The sequence below is a fragment of the Platichthys flesus genome, unplaced genomic scaffold, assembly GCF_949316205.1.
Source record: "Platichthys flesus unplaced genomic scaffold, fPlaFle2.1 scaffold_81, whole genome shotgun sequence".
Taxonomy (NCBI): domain Eukaryota; kingdom Metazoa; phylum Chordata; class Actinopteri; order Pleuronectiformes; family Pleuronectidae; genus Platichthys; species Platichthys flesus.
This window is the reverse complement of record NW_026910035.1, coordinates 20486-31200: the sequence shown is the minus strand read 5'-3', so window position 1 is coordinate 31200 and position 10715 is coordinate 20486. Positions and strand designations below refer to the sequence as shown.

Below are 10715 nucleotides of genomic sequence, written 5' to 3'. Positions count from 1 at the left end.
CCCTAACCCTAACCTAACCCTAACCCTAACCCTAACCCTAACCCTAACCCTAACCCTAACCCTAACCCTAACCCTAACCCTAACCCTAACCCTAACCCTAACCCTAACCCTAACCCTAACCCTAACCCTAACCCTAACCCTAACCCTAACCCTAACCCTAACCCTAACCCTAACCCTAACCCTAACCCTAACCCTAACCCTAACCCTAACCCTAACCCTAACCCTAACCCTAACCCTAACCCTAACCCTAAACCCTAACCCTAAACCCTAACCCTAACCCTAACCCTAACCCTAACCCTAACCCTAATATTATCATTAAACCCGCGGACAAAGGTTCAAAAATAGTCATTATGGATAGACAGCAGTATTTACTGGAGGCAAACAGACAACTCTCAAACACCACACATTATAAACCCATTCCGTCAGACCTACAAAGTCAAACCCAACCACTCCTCCGTCGTAGTATTATACAAACTTTATATGACAATAAAACCATTAACCACAAGCAAAAAATCTACCTGTTTGGCCCCGACCAACCCCGCCCCCGCCAGTTCTATCTATTACCTAAAATCCACAAGGAACCCCCATCATGGACCGTACCCTATGAGGTTCCTCCCGGCAGACCAATAGTCTCAGATTGCAATAGTACATCATACCATATCTCAGAATACATCGAACATTTCCTTGGACCCCTTTCCAATAAACACCCAAGTTACATCAAGGACACTTATCATTTTATAGATACCATCCGGCCCATGGTTGTTCCAAATCAGTCATACTTATTTACAATCGACATAGACAGTCTATACACAAATATCAATACACAAATCGGTATCAAGGCTATAATATCCAACTTCAATAACAACCCCGACAACAATAGACCGGACAAAGAAATTATTCAACTCCTTACCATCTGCCTCAACAATAACGACTTTTCATTCAATAACAAACAATTCCTTCAAATCCACGGAACGGCCATGGGTCAGCGATACGCCCCGTCATATGCAAACATTTACCTGAGCGAGTGGGAGCGAGAGGCATTGGCCAAGTGCACCCACAAACCCCTCACCTACCTCAGATTTTTAGATGACATTTTTGGAATATGGCAACATGACATTTCTTTATTTTCTGATTTCATTGACACATTGAATAGCCACCATCAGTCTATTAAAGTTAAGTACATCATAGATCCACTACAAGTTAATTTTTTAGATACAACTGTTTTTTTTGACCGGTCAAAAAACTTGTCATACTCACAACTACTTACCAAAGTTTACTTTAAAACAACAGACACACACGCCCTTCTTCATAAAACTAGCTATCATCCGAAACACACATTTAAAGGCATTATTAAATCTCAAATCATCCGTTTTCACAGAATATCATCCCGTGTAATAGACCTGCATTCTTCCATCTCCATTCTATTTTGTAGTCTCAGGTCTAGGGGCTACTCCAAACGCTTCCTCCGCCATATCAAGACCAGCACTTTGGCGTCTCTCGCTCCCACTCGCTCCATTCCCCGGATTGCTCCACCCCGTGTCCCGGTACCATTCATATCTACCTTCTCACATAGAATCAAAGGTTTACATAACATCATCAAACAGAACTTCATTCATACTCAAACCCTACAGCCGGCTTTCCAAAATCACGTCATCATATCAGCTTACAGGAAAAACAAAAACCTCCACAGTTTACTAATAAGGTCAAAATACTCTGATAACAAACCACCAACACAAACACAATACCACACACACTATAAAAACAGAAAATTTATTTCAAACCCTCACAGCAATACAGCATTCCCCACATTAGGTACATTTACACTCCACACCACCAACGTCATTTACATCATTACATGCACCACCTGCAATAAACATTATATCGGGGAAACAAAACACTCCATACTCACCCGATTAAAACAACACATATATAACATTGGGGAAGGCAAGTTAACCACCCCCCTCATTAACCATTTTCAGCTCCACTCCGTCAATAATCTTATAATCTCTGGTCTAGAATCAGAAGACCATTGGACCATTGGGCAGAGAAAGAGGACAGAAAAATTATGGATTTTTAAATTAGGTACAATCACGCCAACAGGCCTCAATGACAATTAAGTACACTCATAGGACACCCACCCGACAATCAGTTTAAATTTCCCTCTCATGTAGTCTTCCTTATCATCTCCCCCGTGTTTTCCCCTTTCCCCCTCCCCCCTTTTGTTTTTTTTCCCTCTACAACCAGCCGTGCTGCCTGGGTCCACTCAGGCCCCCCAAGGCACCACTTTAACACACATGCCTCGGGGGGAATCGAACTAGGATTCTCTGGGCCAGGGGCATCATCTCTGCCACTACACCATTATTCATTTTACAATTTTGTTTCCATAAATCCCCATTTTTCATTAGTCTATGTTACTCCAGTATTAAAATACCACCTTCATAGATAAAATTAATCCCCAACCAGGTTTACTTAGTTTTTTAATTTAATTTTCCTCCATAAAATTTAGACAGAATGACGCCCAACAAATACTCCAACCCAGGCAGCAACCGTATTCATCCTTTCTCTGTCCCATGGTCCTTGCAGACGTGCTCTGCCTGGGGATCATACCCTGGTCCCCCGTTAGAGGGAGCGGAGCTCCTCCAACCGTGCCACCACTTTAAGATCAATAGGCCAGTGCAAATAAACCATACTCATGAACCCTGAACTCTAACCCTAACCCAACCCTAACCCAGCCCGTGCCATTGATCTTGACACACAACCCGCTTTACAACTACTATACATTTTTATTTTTTATACATAAAAAAATATATCGTTTTTTCGAAGAAACGTCTGTTCAGACAAAAATTGACCCTGGTCCTAGCCCCAGGTCTGGGGGGTTTTTGAACCCAGGTCCTCCACATGAGAGACCGAGAGCTATCCTGGTAGGCCAAACACTGTCTTAAAACATCTAGCCAGAATACAGACATTTCTCTCTCTATTTTCCAGCCACCACCCCCTAAGGGAACCAATCGTGTGGGACAACAACTTTCCCTCCAAAATTCAAATATATTGGAGGGAAACCCTACAAAATGGCCGACCCCACCAGCCCTATCACAACAGATCTACCCACACACACAATACTGATTGGTGGTTTGAGCCTTGGGGGAGGGGCACACTTCCTCTCCTCCAACACTTTTTAACCACCCGAGCTGTCAGTCCTAGCACACATCCTCTGAAGAAGCATCGACCAGTGCGAAACGTCAGGATTTAATACTACTCAACGGTACGTCAGCTTTGACTTTTTATCTTTTTTTTAAAAACTCTGGTTTTAAAGCAACTTGCTTTTAAAACTATTTGAAAAACTTATTTTTAATCATTTAAGCTAGTATATTTGGATTGTCCCTGGGGGGCTGCTACTTTAGGCCTTCCTTGAGCTTCAAACATTTGCCTCCTTTTTAAACTCTGGTTTTAAAGCAACCTAGCCTTTAACCAGTGGGAGCCTTGTTTTTCCAAATTGAAGCTAGAAAAATGTCTTTCCAAAACATTCTGAAGGTATCGGCCGAGGCCTTCCCCCGATTTTTATAAACAGTAGACTCCCTCTCTCTAAAAACTCTGGTTTTACAGCAACCCTGCTTTGACCAGAGGAGTCTGGTTGTTTCTTGTTTTTTCCAAAAAATGAACAACTAGTAGTCTTGAACATCTTGAGGCAAACATTACTTAGGCCGTCCTCCTGTTATCCAACAGTGGACCCTGACTTTAAACAAAAAGGACTGCCTCTTCCTTTTTTGTATTTGAGATTACATAACTTCTTTTTTTGGGCTCCTGGTCCCGGCTGGGGCAAGGACCCACATCAGAGACCTAATAATTTTTTAATATATATTTTTTTATATACTTTTTTATTTTTTATTTTTCATTTTTTCCTTCCAAACCCCCCCCCCCCCCCCCCCCCCCCCCTTTTTTTTTGGACTAAGTTTAAAAATAACCATCTGGAGACCTCCCTCTCGTCCTTCTCTGTACTGAGACTTTTTTTCGGAGTTCCCTTCTTTTGTTAGGTTACCCACCTGGCTACAGGACATCAACAACACCTGGACCACTGCCCGTAACGCCGCCCCAGCTACAACTACGGGTGCCCAGGACCAAACAGTCAGCAGTAAACTACGGGACCTAAGGGACTTCCACCTACACCACCAGGGAGACCCACGTGGCAACAGGACACCTTAGACGCTTGAACCTCGCCCTACTGGACCACGGCCCAAACAACATCCCAGCTCCAGCTGGGTGAAGCCCAGGCTTAAGCCATCAAACCATCTACGGGACCAAGGAGACCTCCACCTACTAAACACCAGGGTAAGAGCCCCCTCCAGTGATTTTCCAAAATGTTTTTTAACAGAGTGAAGCCCGTACCTTCGAGTAGTCTAGGACATAGGCCACAGCTCACACATACACACACAAACACATCCCCACAACCCCTGATGTCTGTAGGCACGCACTCAGCATCATTATGCAAACATGGCAATCCACACAGGATAACAGCCATGGACACAGCACCCACATACACATTACATCAGGCACCAGACCCGGCAACCCGAACGGCGTCAAAACAAATTTTCCGCCTAATACAAGCAGTACACCATAAACAAGTAACAGATTATGCAATCACTAGCAACACTTTCCCACCCGGGATGATGCGTCAAGTAAACAGACTAACTGACTTCATCAAACCGGCCACACCATCAGACACCACACGTCATAAGGTGAAAAACAACACAGACAATTGGATGAGAGCAAACATGGTTATATTACAGGAACATTACACAAATACAATACACACCCTCGGCCATACACCACACAACCCCATAGCTCTTCAAATAGCTTCTGGTTGGGCTAGAAAACGATATGGCCAGAGACTCCGGCCGGATACCATAACAACAACAGAAGGTATTCTGAACAGGCATAGACAACACAACAACAGCAATAACAATAACAAACCTTTTATCAAAACCAAGACCAGGTTGGAGGGCTCCCTCTCCACCATCCCGGAACTATTGGATGAAGTAGAGTTTCCACCACTACCAGTCAGCAGTAAGTTACCCCCTACATTTCAACCCCATTTAATTCCACAGGCCCGGACACCACTTCTCCCCACCCCCACCCAGTGCCAGACAACACTGGATGGGCTACAACTTCAACCCCAGCGACTCAGACAGGACCGCCCATATCAGACCAACAGACAGAAGACATTCTTGTTACCCCAAACCAGGCCCCCCCTAAAACCGACACCACCTGACCAACCCATACCCAAACCACGACTAAGATTATTGAATGGTTTACCGACCCACCCAACCTACATGACTTCCAGACTAACCCCTCTAGACCAAAACAACTCCATCCCTCCCACAGTGAGGGCTAAGAAAATAGTCTCCTGGGGACCCGAACCGGCCTCCCAGGAGGCAGGAGGGAGCATAAAGCTAAACCCCAGACTCTCCCCCATCTTACCGACAGTGACTAGACGGGACTCCATAGCGACACGACTACCTCCTAGCTCCAGTACCTCCGACACGCCGACTACCGTTACAAAACGGTCACAACAAGTACAAGCCCAAATTCATCAATTACCGGACACACAAAACAATACCCTAGAATTTCAATCCATATCATTAAACACACAGAATTACTCAAATACCTCCACAATTAACCATGACACTATTTCCTCTTCCCCTTCCACACCCACAGGTGTTGCTGATCCCCGAATTGGCACAATGGAACAGCGAGGAGCCCCGGTAACCACAACGGGAGGGTCACCAAACATGATGAGCGGGCAATTAAAGGCTAACAATGCCATTGAAACCACATCTGAGACCTCCCTACCACTCCTCCTCGGAAGTCCATCTCCCACTGGTGCCATTCGGGGATCCAGCACACCTCCACTCCCCGACGATAGCCCCGCAGGACCCTCCTCCACTTCCTCCCCATTCAGCTTACCACTACACATCTCGACACCAGGTAATTACCACCCTACATCACACATTGCTCGACACACCCGGAAACTCCAGGACTGGTCTTTCAAATGCCACAGACCAGTCCTGGTTTTAGGGGATTCAAATATCAATCGAATTCCCCCCCCACAACAACCCAGACTTACAATTAGACAGCTACCCGGGGGCTAACATGTACCACTTTTTAAAGATATGTGAAAAAACGGTACCCAACCCCAACACAAAAATAGTGGTCCTCTCCATTGGGATCAATAATAAGGACCAGGACCCCAGGCAGACTTCCTGCAAACAGTTAAAATCTCTATACAAACAGGCCCAACTTGCCTTCCCTAATGCCGACATCTACTTCCCTATCATAAACTTCTCAGACAACCTCAGCGTTAAACAACAGTACAATTTAAAATACATCAACAACACAATAGCCACATACTTCCCATTTTTAGCAGAGATCCCTCACGACACATTTTTAACAGAAAAGGACAACATCCATTGGAAGCCGGCTACCGCGCAACTCATTTTCGATTACTGGCTCAAACAGTTAAATTTATAGTAAGACCCAAACCCAAACCGGGCACAAACGCCACCCCTAACCCTAACCCTAACCCTAAACCTTCTAATCCCAACCCTAACCCTAACCCTAACCCTAACCCTAACCTTAACCCCAACCCCAACCCTAATCCTAACCCTAACCCTAACCCTCCAAACCTTATGCCCCATACTGACCCTGCAGTCGACTTGGGGTGGAGCTCTACAGCAAACATACTTAACTTATCCACACTATTTACTCCAACTTCAGATCAGATCCGGTTATTGGAAAGGGGTCTTTCATTCATCCCACGCCCATTACAGTTTGACTGGGAGGAATTTCATAGGGATTTACACCAATACAACAGAAGATTAAAGATCATCAGTTATTTCTATAATAAACCGGACCACATTCAGACACCCTTCACTCACAGGTCTAATTGGGAACCCACCACGGCTCAATCACACACAGCCACAATAAACCTGGTGCAAAAGAACAAACAGGCCCTGCGTTATTACCGGCCCCCAGGGGACGTTGTTGACAACCTCTCGGGGCCTGAACGCAGGGCCTTAGAAGAACTTACCCAAAATCCTAATATTATCATTAAACCCGCGGACAAAGGTTCAAAAATAGTCATTATGGATAGACAGCAGTATTTACTGGAGGCAAACAGACAACTCTCAAACACCACACATTATAAACCCATTCCGTCAGACCTACAAAGTCAAACCCAACCACTCCTCCGTAGTATTATACAAACTTTATATGACAATAAAACCATTAACCACAAGCAAAAAATCTACCTGTTTGGCCCCGACCAACCCCGCCCCCGCCAGTTCTATCTATTACCTAAAATCCACAAGGAACCCCCATCATGGACCGTACCCTATGAGGTTCCTCCCGGCAGACCAATAGTCTCAGATTGCAATAGTACATCATACCATATCTCAGAATACATCGAACATTTCCTTGGACCCCTTTCCAATAAACACCCAAGTTACATCAAGGACACTTATCATTTTATAGATACCATCCGGCCCATGGTTGTTCCAAATCAGTCATACTTATTTACAATCGACATAGACAGTCTATACACAAATATCAATACACAAATCGGTATCAAGGCTATAATATCCAACTTCAATAACAACCCCGACAACAATAGACCGGACAAAGAAATTATTCAACTCCTTACCATCTGCCTCAACAATAACGACTTTTCATTCAATAACAAACAATTCCTTCAAATCCACGGAACGGCCATGGGTCAGCGATACGCCCCGTCATATGCAAACATTTACCTGAGCGAGTGGGAGCGAGAGGCATTGGCCAAGTGCACCCACAAACCCCTCACCTACCTCAGATTTTTAGATGACATTTTTGGAATATGGCAACATGACATTTCTTTATTTTCTGATTTCATTGACACATTGAATAGCCACCATCAGTCTATTAAAGTTAAGTACATCATAGATCCACTACAAGTTAATTTTTTAGATACAACTGTTTTTTTTGACCGGTCAAAAAACTTGTCATACTCACAACTACTTACCAAAGTTTACTTTAAAACAACAGACACACACGCCCTTCTTCATAAAACTAGCTATCATCCGAAACACACATTTAAAGGCATTATTAAATCTCAAATCATCCGTTTTCACAGAATATCATCCCGTGTAATAGACCTGCATTCTTCCATCTCCATTCTATTTTGTAGTCTCAGGTCTAGGGGCTACTCCAAACGCTTCCTCCGCCATATCAAGACCAGCACTTTGGCGTCTCTCGCTCCCACTCGCTCCATTCCCCGGATTGCTCCACCCCGTGTCCCGGTACCATTCATATCTACCTTCTCACATAGAATCAAAGGTTTACATAACATCATCAAACAGAACTTCATTCATACTCAAACCCTACAGCCGGCTTTCCAAAATCACGTCATCATATCAGCTTACAGGAAAAACAAAAACCTCCACAGTTTACTAATAAGGTCAAAATACTCTGATAACAAACCACCAACACAAACACAATACCACACACACTATAAAAACAGAAAATTTATTTCAAACCCTCACAGCAATACAGCATTCCCCACATTAGGTACATTTACACTCCACACCACCAACGTCATTTACATCATTACATGCACCACCTGCAATAAACATTATATCGGGGAAACAAAACACTCCATACTCACCCGATTAAAACAACACATATATAACATTGGGGAAGGCAAGTTAACCACCCCCCTCATTAACCATTTTCAGCTCCACTCCGTCAATAATCTTATAATCTCTGGTCTAGAATCAGAAGACCATTGGACCATTGGGCAGAGAAAGAGGACAGAAAAATTATGGATTTTTAAATTAGGTACAATCACGCCAACAGGCCTCAATGACAATTAAGTACACTCATAGGACACCCACCCGACAATCAGTTTAAATTTCCCTCTCATGTAGTCTTCCTTATCATCTCCCCCGTGTTTTCCCCTTTCCCCCTCCCCCCTTTTGTTTTTTTTCCCTCTACAACCAGCCGTGCTGCCTGGGTCCACTCAGGCCCCCCAAGGCACCACTTTAACACACATGCCTCGGGGGGAATCGAACTAGGATTCTCTGGGCCAGGGGCGTCATCTCTGCCACTACACCATTATTCATTTTACAATTTTGTTTCCATAAATCCCCATTTTTCATTAGTCTATGTTACTCCAGTATTAAAATACCACCTTCATAGATAAAATTAATCCCCAACCAGGTTTACTTAGTTTTTTAATTTAATTTTCCTCCATAAAATTTAGACAGAATGACGCCCAACAAATACTCCAACCCAGGCAGCAACCGTATTCATCCTTTCTCTGTCCCATGGTCCTTGCAGACGTGCTCTGCCTGGGGATCATACCCTGGTCCCCCGTTAGAGGGAGCGGAGCTCCTCCAACCGTGCCACCACTTTAAGATCAATAGGCCAGTGCAAATAAACCATACTCATGAACCCTGAACTCTAACCCTAACCCAACCCTAACCCTAACCCTAACCCTAACCCTAACCCTAACCCTAACCCTAACCCTAACCCCTAACCCCTAACCCCTAACCCCTAACCCTAACCCTAACCCTAACCCTAACCCTAACCCTAACCCTAACCCTAACCCTAACTAAAAAAGCGTAATAACATTTAGCTCTTGTTCAAAAACCGAGAGAAGGATGACCCCAGCTGACCCCTGAGCGGTGTGTGAGTTTTACCCAGCTGTCCTATCAAAGTCGAGCAACAGAAGAGGCTCAAACCTTAAAGGATCCTAACTCCAGAGTCTCTTCTAGGACTGGAACTCAGAGCTGGAGACCAAAACCATAACCCGACTTCTAACCCTAACCAATGCCTGAACTCTGACCCTAACCAGTAAACCCGGTGCCTAAACCTAAGGCTTTGAACCCGATGCCTAAACCTAACCCTATCCTTAGAACTTAACCCTAACCATAACCTTAATCCTAACCATAACCATTTAAACCGATTGCCTAAACCTAACCAGTTGATCCTAAATAAAACTGTGAATCCTTTTCAAAATTACCTTACAATTAGATTACTATAAACTTAGTGGGACACACCCTGGGGTTTGATCAACCTCAGCGGGGCCTTCCTTGGGAGAGGGTGTCTGGTGGTAATGGCCGAAACATCCAATGACCCTGAGGTACACTACTGATGATGTGTCACCTAATATATAGATTTAGAAAAACAAAAAATAGCTAAAAATAGTCCAAATTGTTTTTTACAAACAAAATAATACAAAAACATGAAGTCAAAACAACTCCTTAAAAACTTCAATATAGGACAAAAACAAAAAAAGAAAATCAAAACCTATCAAATTAATAAAAAAGCACTTTCATCTAAAGACCAAACCTAAACTTACATTAGAAAACGAATAAGAAAACTATTACATGAAAACTACGGTTTAAAACCAATTCGGTAAAGGGGATATGTGAAGAAGGGGGAGTATTGATGACGTGCGTGGGCCAGTGCATTGCCTTTGGCTCCCTATTCCAAACCGCCCAGTCGTTGGATGAAGCGGGGGGAGTCATCGAGATAACTCCAAAAACCTAACCCTAACCCTAACCCTAACCCTAACCCTAACCCTAACCCTAACCCTAACCCTAACCCTAACCCTAACCCTAGCCCCTCTAAAACACTGCTTCAGTCTTCTCCATGTTGGACCGATACTGTCCAATTTTAGG

At 44.0% G+C, this 10715-nt stretch overlaps 1 protein-coding gene across 1 annotated transcript; it reads left to right on the top strand.

Moving 5' to 3' along the window:
* Window positions 1-4382: 4382 nt before the first annotated feature.
* LOC133950595 (uncharacterized) lies at window positions 4383-5982 on the top strand (the record flags this gene model as incomplete). The annotated part of the gene is made up of 2 exons (XM_062384647.1): window positions 4383-5061; window positions 5713-5982. Coding segments are annotated over exons 1-2 (880 nt in total), but the record flags the coding sequence as incomplete, so codon positions are not given.
* Window positions 5983-10715: the final 4733 nt, after the last annotated feature.